Source organism: Poeciliopsis prolifica, unplaced genomic scaffold (genome assembly GCF_027474105.1).
Source record: "Poeciliopsis prolifica strain line A6 unplaced genomic scaffold, Auburn_PproV2 SCAFFOLD047, whole genome shotgun sequence".
Lineage (NCBI taxonomy): Eukaryota > Metazoa > Chordata > Actinopteri > Cyprinodontiformes > Poeciliidae > Poeciliopsis > Poeciliopsis prolifica.
In genome coordinates this window covers 1,556,646-1,571,055 of record NW_026562422.1, presented here as the reverse complement: position 1 = coordinate 1,571,055, position 14,410 = coordinate 1,556,646, and the positions used below count along the sequence as shown (strand labels likewise).

General features: G+C 41.5%; 1 protein-coding gene across 4 annotated transcripts in view; it reads right to left on the bottom strand.

The window, feature by feature from the left end:
• Window positions 1-9,962: 9,962 nt before the first annotated feature.
• mipol1 (mirror-image polydactyly 1) overlaps window positions 9,963-14,410 on the bottom strand; it is a 72,902-nt gene continuing 68,454 nt past the window's right edge. For all 4 annotated transcript variants that reach the window (XM_055057129.1, XM_055057128.1, XM_055057132.1 and 1 more), the window contains 2 exons: window positions 13,030-13,221; window positions 9,963-10,519 (listed from right to left, as the gene is read on the bottom strand). In XM_055057129.1, coding sequence (XP_054913104.1) covers window positions 10,453-10,519; window positions 13,030-13,221 — 259 coding nt within the window. In that variant the 3' untranslated portion in view covers window positions 9,963-10,452. The remainder of the gene's footprint in view (window positions 10,520-13,029; window positions 13,222-14,410) is intronic.

Sequence of the window (14,410 nt, the reverse complement as noted above, 5' to 3'; positions counted from 1 at the left end):
CAAAATCCCAGAAACATTATGTTCATTTTCACTGAATTACTGCAGCTTGTGCTCAGTGGCACACGGTACAAACCTAAACAACACATTTTTTAAGAATTAGTGCATCACTAAGGTGGAAGCTGATGAGCGAGGCTGAAAAGCAAGTTAAACTAAAACCTCCGAGCCTTCAGTTCTGCCCGTCCAGAATGCACCAAATCATCCACATTCTGTCCCGGTGGTGTTCAACCCGTCTGAGGTCAGAGGTCACCTGGATATGATAATGTGCCTATTGTGCTGGTGTTTACAGAACAGATCAAGAACCAAGATCAGAAACCATATTTCTCTGTAGAGCATGATGAGGATTTATTTCTCCCACGACCTCCTTTGGATCTCTGGTGACCTCCTGAGGGGTCGCGGCCCTCAGTCTGGACACATGAATGGTGTTTTATTTAAGGGGTCGATTTGTGTAAAATAAAAGACGGAGGGGATCAGGGGGAGGGATCTATAGAAATGATGAGGATGGCTGATCAATAACAAGCTCTCTCTCTCTCTCTGTAGTTGAACATGACCTGATCTCGTTAAGACGAACTGAAACAGACTTCAGTCACACAACATGAAAAATGTCTCATTTGTGTCCCTGCCTGACCAGAACTTCAACTTGATCAGCAGAAAGAATCAAAAACCAATTAGATTTCTGTTCATCAAATCAGTCATGAAGCTCAGTCACTGGAAGAAGTGGATCTGAAGAGTTTATGCAGAGTATTCACATACTCTGCAAATGTCTCCCCTTAGAGAATGAAAGTCATCGCTTAGTTAGGCAACAGACACGTGTAAAATAGATGAAATTATATTGCATATTTTTTTTTGTAAATTAGTATTATTTAAGCGAGTAAATGACAGCAGTACTCATAGTTCAGGTGGACCTCATGCATTCATTTCCATGGCGTCCATACAGAAGCAAAGACTTTGCTTCCAGATTATTTTCCCATTTATAAAGACGTTTAGTTTTTTCTGTTGTTTTGTGTCTCTGACCCAAAGCAGAGACTAATCCCACAGCCCTGCATCAGCGCACGCCGCAGCAGAGCCAGCAGAACCGTGGCAGCGCTCCAGCCGTCTCACCAGCCGAAAAAATCCTCCCAGCTGCAATGTCAAAACACACACACACACACACACACACACACACACACACACACACACTGGCGTTCGCTACATGGTGTTGCATGTTCAGGTGTTCTGGTGTGACCTCTGACCCTTGAGGCTCATCAGAGGAACACGCCGCGCTGCACGCTCTGCTCCGCTGGAGGTTGGTTAGGGAGCAACTTTCTGATCACTCTGATCCTGAATCGATGTTTGATGACTCAACGCGATCACTTCCTGTTCCAGGCCAGGTCATTCTTCCCGTCTGCATGAACGGAGCGCGTGTCGTTCTCTTCTTCGTTTGGATTGTTATTTTCTTTCTGGAAGAGAAGAAGCCCTGTTTGTCATCCTGCCCTCCCTTCCTGCTGCGCCTCCTTGTTGTGTTTTTGGTCTTTGTTGGTTTTGATTCTGCATGCATGTTCTTAACTTATTCTGTCATTTTCAAATAAAACCGACGAACACAAGAAATATTTGCTTTTTGGCTGATGATTGCTGAAGGTCAGTTTGAATGTGCAAATCTTTTTGTTTTGTCAGTTCAGGCTGATGAGTTGGGAGGCTGGTTTGATACGTAGAAACTTTGAGTTACTTTAATTAGACCTTCATATAAGAGCTTTCCTCTGGTTTTATGTCCAAACTGATCGGTTGATAAAATAGATTTTAAAATAAATCTATTTTAATTCAGTCGAGTTCAGTTCCGAGAGCCAAATTTCATCCCATTTAAATAGGTTCTGTTCCTATCAAGCTTTACATGATGAATGAAATGTGTGACATGGTTGTTTCCTCTTGGCTAGAATTCATCTAAGCCACGTGTCAAACTCAAGGCTAGTGGGCCAAATCCGGCCCTCTGTGACCCCCGAGAGGGCCGCACAAACTGAACCTTAAGACAGTACTTCTGTGATTCAATATTTTTTATAAGTCAGTGCCAAATGACATCATTGTAAAAAAAAAAAGCTGTTAAACATCATTTCATTAGAGCACAGAATGTTATAATATCTTCACTGTTTCAAGACATTCTGCCTCAACCAGCCGTCACACAGACAGGAAGATGAGAATAGTTTTCACCGAATTTGGACCAAATTGAATTCTGGGTAATTCCACATGAATTGGACATGTTTATCCTTGAAAAGTTCTTTCAAATAATATCTGTTGTTATTGGACTGCAAAAAAATCAAATTGAAATATAGAATCTAAGTCCATGAAACTTCAGGTTGACTCATTTGATTTTGGTTCTCATTGGGTTAAAAAAGAGATTTCAGCAAAAAAAAAAAAAAAACAAACAGAAAAATGAAACATTTAGATTTTTTCAAGAGATAGACAGTGATTTGTATTTTAAACACTTGATTTGATATTTTTACTGTGTCGTAAATTATTCAGTGCTCATGCACAGAAATTACACAGTAAAAAAAAACAATAATAAAAATCCTGTTTCAGGATCTGTAACAGATTTGAATTGAAATGTTTTAACAACGAATGCATACTTCATTAGAAAGCGTTTAAAACAAACTTACTGAGTCAAATGAGAGAAAGTCCAACTTATGATAGGATCACATTTGGTCCCACGTTTTGTTCTTTATGTTAAGAAGAAACAAAAGGAAAAAAGGAACTGACTTTTGATGAAAACATTTAAATCTATTTAAATGATGGCGTGCAAAAAACCGTTTCCTTGACAACAAGAAAAGACAGAAAGATGTGCAGCAGCTGTAAGCAAGTTTGGGTTCAATCTCCATGTTGTTGCAACCAGGACAACGAGCCCGCCTCCTCTGGATCATATATATATATATATATATATATATATATATATATATATATATATATATATATATATATATATATATATATATATATATATGACAAAAGGAATATATATATATATATTCTTTTGATTTGTTTTGATCAGTTTAAATAAAATTATTTTGTCCTGAAAAAACCCCACAAACACTTCATTTTTGTTTTGTTTTATTCTGCATAAACATCCTGTAACCTCCACTGTCTTCACATGATAATAATCAATAGAAAAGTTTAGGTTATAGAGCCATGTTAAAAAACTAGACACTAGATCGAATCATAAAGTTTTGCTTTAACACAAACTTTCACATTTCTTTGGTTTACATGAGTTCATAATAATATAAGAAAAAATTAGCAAAGCTGCACTATTAGTGCAAATCACACAGCAGATGAGAATATTTGAACAATTTTTCTCACCAAAACAATTTAATGGTGGTAGAATGTAAAAATGCAAACGTGTTAAAATTTTAAAATGTAAAAATGTAAAAGTGTTAAAATTTGAAAATGTAAAAATGCTTTCAGAAGTTAATGTTGAACACAAACATCGATTAATACCAAACTCCATGGAAATGTAGTTTTTCATGTCTGGATCTCAGGGTGAATTCAGCTCCAGGATCCTGGGGCCGAGGATAGAGGATGGAGGATGGAGGATGGAGGATAGAGGATGGAGAGAGGACGGAGGAGGCCAGGGATCAACCGAGTTGCTCGGCCTGAATGACGATGAATCAGGAGCCGTTCAAAGTCCGAGCCGCTCTATGCTAACTAGGCTAACGTTAGCATGTTGTTCCTGATGGGAGAATCCACTGGGATTATTTCCATTGTTCATGATGAAGTTTTTATGCATTAGGTTCTCAAAAACAATTAATTGTTATTTGTAATAAAAAAAAACAATTATTAATTTCTAGAGAGGTATTTGCCTTTTTGCTTACTTATTTATCCAGCTAATTATTTAGCTATATATCTTTAATACTGTCTGTCGACTCCGCTTGCCTCCGCTCCGGGGGAAGAGGCTCCGCTACGGGGGAAGAGGCTCCGCTACGGGGGAAGAGGCTCCGCTCCGCGCGGCCTCGCCGGATTTCACGGCTCGCTGTCGGCCTTAACCTCCGCAGCAGCTCCGTGAACCTGAACACATCCCGACAGATTTCCCTTTGATCCGAGCCTGCTTCCCTCACTTTCACCGCCGCGCCGCAGAAAAGGCTCTAATGATCCAGGAATTATCCGCTAATTATCCGCACACAAAAGTAACCCGAAGCGCACGCGCGCGGACCGAAGCGGACACGTTGGGAGCGCGCGAGCGACGGCGGGCCTAAAGCTGAGGTCATCAGAGGATTAATAAAAAAATAAATAATAATTTTAATAATAATTTTAATAATACTAATATCAACTAATTATTTATCCTTATTTTAAGAGGAGTCAGAATGATTGAGTTCTGTTAAAATGACTTGATTTGAATTTTAGACTAGTATAGAAATTGGCGCACTAATTACTGGCACAATATATCCGAAAAGAAATAATAAATAAATAAATAAGTAAATAAATAATAATAATAATAATAATAATAATAATAATAATAATAATCAGGGAACCATCTAACATGTGATAATTTAGAAAGTGTCACAAACGTGATTTCTGAAAGTAAACATCAGATTCAGAGAGAGACAATAAATTATTAGGATGGCCTTACAGTGACTGGCCGAGTTGTAACACTTGGTAAATTATGAATATAATTTAGTATTAGTTCCGGTATAGAGTCCATGCACAGCAGACAGACAGACAGACAGACTCTATATTCACATTTAATCTGATCTGCTGCAGCTGCAGATCTATTACTTTTCATTCATGACGAGAGATTATAACTCATTAAATCCAAATCTGATGATTTAGTCATTTTTCTTTGAATTTAGTTAATAATAATATATTATTATTATAATTAATTTAATGAGCATTCAGGGTTTTTTGTTACTTTTGATCTTGCTTTTTTTAGACCTGCTTTATGCTTTATGAGTGATTTATTATCCACCATAACTAAAGATTGTAAAACTGCATTTTTATTTTTTGTAACAATTCCATCAAACTTAATCTAAGTTGGTCACATCTCTCAAACACTAAGAGACGTTTTGGAGGAAAACGTCAGGCTGCAAATCTGGACTTTGTCACTGAACTAAAAGCTGCACCGTGTTTGCTTGCGGCCTTCGCTGAGTTCACACTGTGTGTGTTCTGGTTTCTGTGTTCTGGTTCCTGTGTTCTGGGTCTGTGTTCTGGTTCCTGTGTTCTGGTTCCTGTGTTCTGGTTCCTGAGTGGATCAGGTGAGAGCAGGCAGAGCAGAGAGAACAGGAAGCCTGAAGAGTCCCTCTGAGTCTCAACTCTTCACACCGCAACGACAGGAACCCAGGAACACATCCCCATAGCAACGAGCCGAACCAGAACCAGAACCAAAACCGGACGCAGTTTGGTTCATTTCAGGCTCATGGAGCCGTGGCTGTTTTTACTCCCAACATTTGTAGAAGTGGACCTGATATGTGACCTTGGTCGGGTCGGTTCGGTTCGGTCCGTTTGAGAGCAGGTTGTGCTGCTGATCCTCTGCCACCCAGCCTGCTGTTGTAATAGGAGCCATATGTTCTCTGTGGGCCACTGCCAGGGCCGCTCTGGACACAGCGCCGGCGGTGAGGGCAGTGTCAGCGGCGGCGGGCCCCCCGGGCGCCCTGGGCCCCCTGCCCCCCCCCCTCTGTCCCCCACCACCGTTACACCAAAGCCCTCAGCCTCTTTTCTCTCGGCTCGCTCCTTATGGAGGAAAATGTCGGCCACAATACGGCGGCCTTCAGCCTCTTTCTTCCCCGTGCCTTTCATTGCCCCACTAGAAAGCCAAGAACAGGGGCCCCAGGGCCACTAAGGCCTTTTGATGGGGATTGGAATTAATTATCTCCAATAACACAATTGTGCTCGGTCAACGAAAAGAGCAAAGAAATCCCCTCCAGAATCAGAGAGATGAGAAGAGAGAGGGAGAGAGAGAGAGCCCCTGCTTTTCCATTAAAATAATTCAGAGGAAGTTTATTAGAGCTTTGTGAGGTGCTAATATGGATCAGCCGGGAGGTTGGTGGTCCTGGTGGGGGTGTGGCGCGGGCGGAGGGGGTGGATGTGTAATTGGCAGAGACTCACTGGTCATTCTGGCTCAGATGGAGGAGAAGTCACTGACGGGGTTGAACTAAATCTATTTAAAGTGTTAAAAAGGCCTGATAAAAGCTCACCTGTCCTCAAACCTTCAGCTCTAATGAGCAGCTTCTGTTCCCACTGATGAGCTGCAGAGACGTTCCACCAACACTGATCACCAATACAAATCTGATGATGTCAGCTGATGCTGTGTGACAACTTGATCAACCTGGAGGCTCTGAGCTTTGACTGGACCACACACAGAGGAGACGCCTCAGAAAGACGGAATCAGAAGTAACTGATTTTGTAGCATTTGGTTGCCACAGATTTTATTAAAAGGGCTATTCTTTAGCTTTATATCATGTTATGTTATGACCTCATCAAAGTTGCTTTAATTCTTTCATGCATGTTTGATGAATCCTTCATGGCGGCTGAGTGGCTCCAGCTCTCTGTCTTTGGTCCGCAGCTCCTCCTCAGAGCTGCAGTTTCCACCTCACGGAGCCGCCACTCCAAACTCCACCTCCACGACTCCCCCACTCAGCTCCTTCAGACTAGCCAGCAGCAATTAGCAAACACCCTGTGGAACTGCACATCTGCTGAGTTCATTGTGGGAGCTACTTCTCAGAATGACGCTAAGTTAGTAGAGGAGCCATGTTGTGTCGACTTCCTGAAGGCGGAGCTTCAGTCAGAGCACAAGCTTCTTAAAGAGGCAGAGGCTCAAATTTCAAAGTGTTATGTTGACATCAAAATTGTTTTTAGTCTTGTTAGATACATATGGCATTTTTATACCGGAAGGTAACATTGTTCATTTATTGTGTTATGAAATGAAGTGGTTAGAAAACACAACACTGTCCCTCTGATTGGCTTCAGAGTAAAGGAAGCTGAAAGTATTTGAACCTATTTTTTTTCTGAGTGTAAAATGTTGCAATATTGTCTTTAAGTTCATTGTGCTTCACCTGAACGGGATTCCAGACCTCCGGGTGTAATCTGGATCTGTTTGTCATGTGAAGCAATAAGTGAAGGATGATTTTTGATTTTGATTTGAAACTCCAAGCAGTTTCCAAGCATTCTCAATGTTTCTATGTACAATATAGTCCTTAAGTTGTTTTGTTAATCTAAAGTCTTTTTCTGAAGACATAAGACGTTAAAATATGTCAGATTTAAAAAAGACATGTCTAATAACAAAACAGACATTAGTTTCCAGCATGTTTTATGGATTTATTGAAACAATATTTCACCACATAAAATCTTAGTTCTTATCTGACCTACAGTGGGAGAAAAGCTCAAACCGTGTCTTGATTTCTCTCTGGCTGGTTTTTCTCTCGGTGACTTTAACAAGAGACCTGGACACTAACAGGAAAAATAAAGCTTGTTGTTAAATTATAATCTGACCGTCTTCAGTTCAATTCGTTTCTACAGAACCAAGTTTTGTCTGAAGGCATTTTAGAGAAAGTCACACGTTCCAGTTGATTTCAGTTATCAGACGCAGTGAGCTCAGTTGACTTTACAGCAATCCCTCACACTGAGCATGCATGGAGGGAAAACTCCCCTTTAACAGGAAGAACCCTTCAGCAGAACCAGAACCAGAACCAGGTTCAGTGTGACCATCACTACCCAAACGGAACCACAGCATCAGCTGGACTGGAGAAGAGTTCAGCAAGCGTTCTGATTCTCAGCCCAACACTGTAAGAACAGATCTAACGGCTTAATGGAGGAGCATTGTTATGAAGGGCTCGATGTTTGCGAGAGCAGCAGATTCTTAAAGAGACAGAGGCCCAATTTCAAGGTGTTAATTTGCAAAGTCATTCTTTCAAGTCGTGTGTGATGCATGCAGCATTTTTTTTATACCAACTGAAGGTTATGTAGTTCCTTGTTTGCGATATAAAATGTCACCATGTGCCTGGAAAACACACAATACATCCCTTTAAATTAATCATCACTAATGTGATTGAATAAAAACTAAGTATTTGTCTTTTAATCATTTGCAAGGTCTCAGTCATTCAGTGACTTTGAAAGTCATTTAACTATTTCATGCTCCAGTGCATTATGTTCCTTCATTATATGTTATTACATGTCGTATTTTTAGATCGAACAGAGACAATAACAACCATAATTACACTCTTGTTGGTGACGTTGGGGGTTTATCATGACTTCATGCTGTCATCTCTTCCACCATTAACACTGCTGGAACTGCAGACGCTGTTCAGACTTGAACTCTTAAGTTTCCGCCTGACCTCTGACCTTCGTCTCCAGAGGCTTCTGCTCGTCCCACTGGAAGCAACGTTTGCGTCGTGTTGCAGAGTTCAGGTAAAAGAAACCTGCAACATGCAGCTTCTTTATGTTCACTTCACATGAACAGAAAATAAACTTCATTTGTCGGCAAAGCCTGGAGACCAGCTGACGCTGGAGATCTGTTCTCAGGGAATTTGTTTTGACATGAGCGCCGTCTGAATGTTATTGAAGAGTTAACACACACCACAAAGATCAATGCCTTACACACACACACACACACACACACACACACCCCCCCCCACACACACACACACACACACACCCCCCCCCACACACACACACACACACACACACACACACACTCCCAGGTGGCATCAGAAGTTGGAGTTCCAACAAACTGAGTCTTTCTTGAGAACAAGCAGATTAACGGCTGCAGGATTAAGAGCAGGACACCCAAGTCGACAACAAGTGGTCTGCTATTGCCATGGTAACCAGTCGGTAGCGGGAGGCAGCCCGCCCCCCTCTTCATGAGCCACACATCACAACTGATGAAACCCCGTCTCCCTGATATCTTCATTAAAGGAGTTCCTCAGCTGAAGCCAACTTTATCTCCTTGGTTTTCTTTTTTAACTTGTGTTGCCAACCTGGAAGCGTTCTGATCTCTGATCTTTATTAAACTCTTCATTCTCCTCCGTCATCTGCAGTTTACAGCGCTTCAATAAAGCAACTGATGAAACAATCACTGACTGTGAAAATGTTTTAAAGGTCATCTGTGGTATTGATCACAAAATGCAAACGAATGCACTTAAAAGATCAACAGAACTTAGATTAGATCTCAGCATTTCTGCTTCATATTAAATATCCATTGATAATCGAAATATTGACTATATTCTCATGTTTCCAATGACTAAATTGGAACATTTAGTCGGATCCAAATCAGTTTTGTCTCTGCTGTTTGTTTTTTATTTTATTTTCGGCAGCGTTGCTGTTGCTGCATTATTTAATTTGCACCTTTTGCTTTCTTAAAACCGACTGACTGCACAAACATGGTCCCTCGTTACCAGAACACTGAACATCATCACTGATGTCAAAGTGACTATGAAAAGTATTCAATCCCTTGGATGAGTCGCATTGTTTTTTTTTATTGCTTTCACAAATTAATCATGATCGCAAAGTGTAGCTTTTTTGACAAAAGAATGAGGAGAAAAAAGTGTTTTCCACAAAAATAATTACAAATACAAAATCCGAAAAATAAAATAGGAGATTGCATAAATATTTACCCCCTTTGAGTTTGAGTGGCTTGGTCTCAGTCTGGCTGCACATTTGGCTTAAAATTTTCTTAAATGTCTTCTTTTTCTGAAACTCCGCCTTCAGGAAGTTGTCACAACATGGTTCCTCTATTATTCCTTTCCCAATGTTCTTACCAACGTTGCTCATGAAGGAGCTCCTATAAAGAGCTCAGCTGTTCCATCAGGTGTTTGCTAATTGCTCCTGGGGAGTCTGAAGGAGCCGAGTGCTGCGGGAGGGGAGGGGCTGAGGAGGAGCTGTGTTCTGGAAGGCGGAGCTAGGTCCAACCAGCTGAACAGTTGCTGTGGAGACTAAAGGATTTCTTAAGCATGCATGAAATCATCAAAGCAAAACTCCAGGTATGTTTTTGATGAGAGAATAACATCAGAGTATGATCAAAACAAGTTGATTCTACTTTAATTTTTCATTTGTTACAGAATCAACAAACAGCTGAAATGTGTCAACCTGTGTACAATTTTCACATTTACACCGATTAATGGAAATAAATCAATACTTTCTTTTGTACATTACAATTTATTTAGAATCACCACAACAACCTGGCAGTAAAAAAGTTCACATCTCTGAGTATCAAACAAGTTCTGATGACATAATCACATTTATTTCATTTTCTGCCTCCAGTGGAGGACAGAAAAACACACAGGATAAAAAGTAAAGGTGCTCAGTTTTCCAGCAGAGAAAACTTTCACATCCAAAACAAGTGAAGAAATCAAAGACAAACATGTTGCTTAATTTCTTCTGCCGCTTCCACATGTGACCGAGTTTTAATCACAAAAAGTAGAAAAGCTTCAACAGTACAAAGAAAAAAAAAAAGAAAAGCAAACAAACCATCAGTTTGGTCACATAAAAAGGATCTGATGTGATGAATCAGATGACAGAACGCAGACTTCCTGCTCCGACTTTCTTCCTCAACACTTCCACCAAACGCTCCAACCTGAGGAGGAGGAAGAAGAGGAAGAGGAGGGTTACAGAGGGACGATGAATCCTGCAGACCTGAGTGAGAGTGGACAGGAGGACGCTGCAGCAAAGCATGCACCGCCAACGGCAAAGTCCACTTTACAACCGTCAATTAGAATATTAACCACAGAGAGATGCTGATGTGACTGGGTGTGTGTGAGTGTGAATGTGTGTGTGTGTGTGTGTGTGAATGTGTGTGTGTGAATGTGTGTGAGAGAAAGAGAGAGAGGTTTGGATGACCTTCTAATAATCAGTGAGGCTCTCTCCTTTTCCTATTCAAATTAAACTCCCCATTTGTAATAAGCAGCAGATTTGACTCAGTCCTTCCCATCAGAGAGCAAACATTCCTCTTCACAGCCCAGAAACTTGGAAGGCACTTCCCCCCCCACTACTCTGTTCCCCCCGCTGGCAGCCAAATTACTGCAGAAAGCCCCAGGTTTGAGCCCAGGAGGACAGCGCAGGACGCAGACGGAGGACTTAAGCTGTTTTCATCACCGATCTCATCCCTTCATCTTCAGGTTGATGAGCTGAGAAGCAGCAGCAGAAGCAGGAGAAGAAGAAGTCACGTTCAACCGAAGCGTTTTCCCTTTTCCAGAATCCAAATCTGCAAGGCTTAGTTCTCTCCTGATCATCTCGGCTACAGGGACACTGGTGCCGTAGTGGATATGAGTCATCAGAGCCAAATCTCCTTAGTCCCACGTACTTAACCAGTCTTTGAACACCTCCAGAGTCTCTGAGGGAAACTGTTGCTCCATCAACAGGAAGCAGTTGAGTCCCACCAGACACTCCCCCCATGATCAGGAGCGTGAACATAAAAACGCCGTTCTGTGAGGTCATTATTATCTGGGGGAGCATCGGGCTCCCAGAAACCGGCCTCAGTTTCCTGATGGGCCGTCGGCCGATATTTACAGGTGAAGCCGATCTTCTCTGGGTCCACAGACGTCTGAGAATCAGCCACTGTCCTTCATCACTCAACATGACAGACCTGCCCTGTCCACCGTAAAGCACTTAATATTCACTCCACTGTTACCAACTCGGCAACTTTCTTTTTAGTATCGGTATTGATTTGTTTTTTTTAAAGATCAATGATCAGCCAGAAAACTGCAATCAATGCGTCTCCATTCCTGTTGACTGAACATCTCTGAACATCTTCCACTAACAGCTGCTGGTGGAAACATTCAGCTGGACTTTGGGTCACATGAGGGCCAGACTGTGAAGCTGCACCATAAGTAACATTTAATGATTTAATCAAGGAAAAAAAGAATCTTTTTCCAGCCTTCTCCCCATCTGCCTCTGCAAAGACAAGCATCCCCATAGCATGATGCTGCCACCGCCATGTCTCAGAGGGTGTGATGTAATCAGGGTGATTTTATTCAACACATATGCGATTCATCCCGAAGGTAAATCAAATGTTGCCATCATGCTGTAGTCCAGAGGGAGCTCCAGAGGTTTGGCAGCACCGCTGATCCAGATCATTTGCTTGGAAAGGCCTGGTGCCGTTTGTTCTCTAACATCTGTGCGGAACCAGCTCCACTGGAAGACGAGGCCCAACAGTGGACCGGGTTCTGGTTCTGATGGAGATCTGCTCGGGTTAAAGGACAATTTTTTTCTTTCCACAGAAGCTACATGCAGCATGTATGAGGGATCAGTTTATGTCTCTGGCTCCACGCGATCTAGAAAACTTTATAGACATTTGGAACAGTAATCTGAACTCGACTGCATCGTCTGATAATAAAACACATTTAGAATTTTGTACTCGACTTGGAATCTGTCTGCATGACCGGATGGAACCGACTTGTGTGTAATGTGCCTTTAATGTGCCAAAAATATAAATTTTAAGTCAAAAATCATTTGAAGTCAATCACATCTCAACTTTTTGTTTTCAGTTTGAGAACCGCATAGCTGCACCGTTATCAAACAATGCAGAACGCTCAATTAGTTACTCAAGGTCGTTTGAAACGTTTCCTAGGAAACCGGCAGACTGCATTGAGTCTTTGTTTCACAGCTTTCACTCCTGGATGACGACATGGTGACAGCAGACCACTGCTCTGGTTGGTTTTGCAGCAATCCCTCATACTGAGCATGCATGTGGCGACAGTGGAGAGAAAAACTCCTCCAGAACCAGAACCCGGCTCAGTACCAGCAGCCTCCTCATACTGATGAGAAGACGGTATGAGGAGGCTGCTGGAGATGAGCAACATTTTTAGATGACAGATTTAAAATAAATAAGTAAATAAATAAAGAAAAAAAAACTGAATTGAGTTATAAAAATATTAACCAGCTGGAATGTTACAAAATAAACAGAATGCTACTATTTAATGAAATCCACTCCTGAAACTAAAGAGTCCATTTCTGGAGCTGCAGAGAAACTAATAAAACTGCAGAATAGGTGAAAACAGAGCAGATGTGGTCAGAGCAGTCAGGCCGTTTTGGTCTCAGCCGGATTGGACGAGGAAGCAGCAGGAAGTGAACGGATCTGGTACTGACCTGCAAACTCTCTCACTGGCTTCCTGCTCGGCCGCCTGGCTGCGCTGGAGCTCAGCCGCAGTGTCCTCCTTCTCCCTGGACAGCTGCTGAAGCTGCACCACCAGAGACTGGACCTGCGAGGACAAGTCCTTCTGGTCTGCCGAAGACTCAGTAGGAAGTGATGTCTGGGATGGAGTGGCGTGGTCCTGAGAGCTGGAAGAGGAGAAGGAGGATGGAGAGGAGGAATCGGGTCGCGGTTGGTTAGAATAATGTTTATTTCATTAAATCTTCATCAACAGCCTGAATTTACTTTCTGCTTAGTCAAAAACCCGCTAAAATGATTTCAGGGTTTTGCTGTTTATTGACTTTTAATGCAATGTTTTCACATCTCTTGAACTGTTTCACATTGTTTTCATCTGACTTTATATAACGGATGGAAACAAAGTGTTGCAGAACCGCCGAGTGGACAGAAAATAAAACTTTGTATTCAACAATTGTACAGAATCATTTCTGGAAATTGTGGTACGCATAAAATAAAAACTTTTATTTTTATTTTAATACATACTCTTCAGTTCAACAACTGAATCCAACTTTGTCAGATTTACATTCAGTCCAGCTCTACACACTGAAGAGTGAATTTAATATGTTGGAGAAATGAATCGTTTTAAAGCAGAGTTTTTATTTTCTTCATCTAGACTGAAAGCAAAAACAAAATGTCTTCCTGCTCCATTTGCTTTCTGCAGCCTCTTCAGGTGTCTCTGCAGGCGTTCAGCATCAATCCTAGTAATTTATGGAGGCTCACATTTTCATCAGCATAGACGGACTCACTCCTCATCTTTATTCTGTTTCACTTTGCCGCAGCTGCTTTGCTCAGAACTAGACTCGGACCCCTCCAGGAAATCCTCCAACTGATCTTAAAGCCCAAAACACACCTCTCTGTGGTTCAAATCTGCCTCACAACGTCTTATCTAATTACTGTTTGTTTGTCGTCCTCATTGGAAGCTGTTTACTCCTGTTATTATTCTACAGGTTATCCACATTCCTCCAGTCACCAGTCGACTGGCTCCATTTGGACCGAGATGAATCAAAACCAACACTTTTGTGCTTCTCATCTTTCCTCTATCCAGAGCTTCTCTGTCTGACACTTTAACTGGATATTATTTACAGAGCTGAGAAAAACTCTCTGCCTCAGTACAGATTTTCCTCTGGTTTTACTTTAAAGGGTCAGTATTGTTTTCTATGGCACCATCATAAAATAAAAATGTAATCAATTAAAAATGTAATGATGGAACAATGTATTGTTTATTCTAAGTTGCATGACTTTGACTTTTTGTGTTTATGAAGTAAAGCATTTTGAAATGCCTTGCTGCTGAAATGTGCTATACAAATCAAATTTGATTGA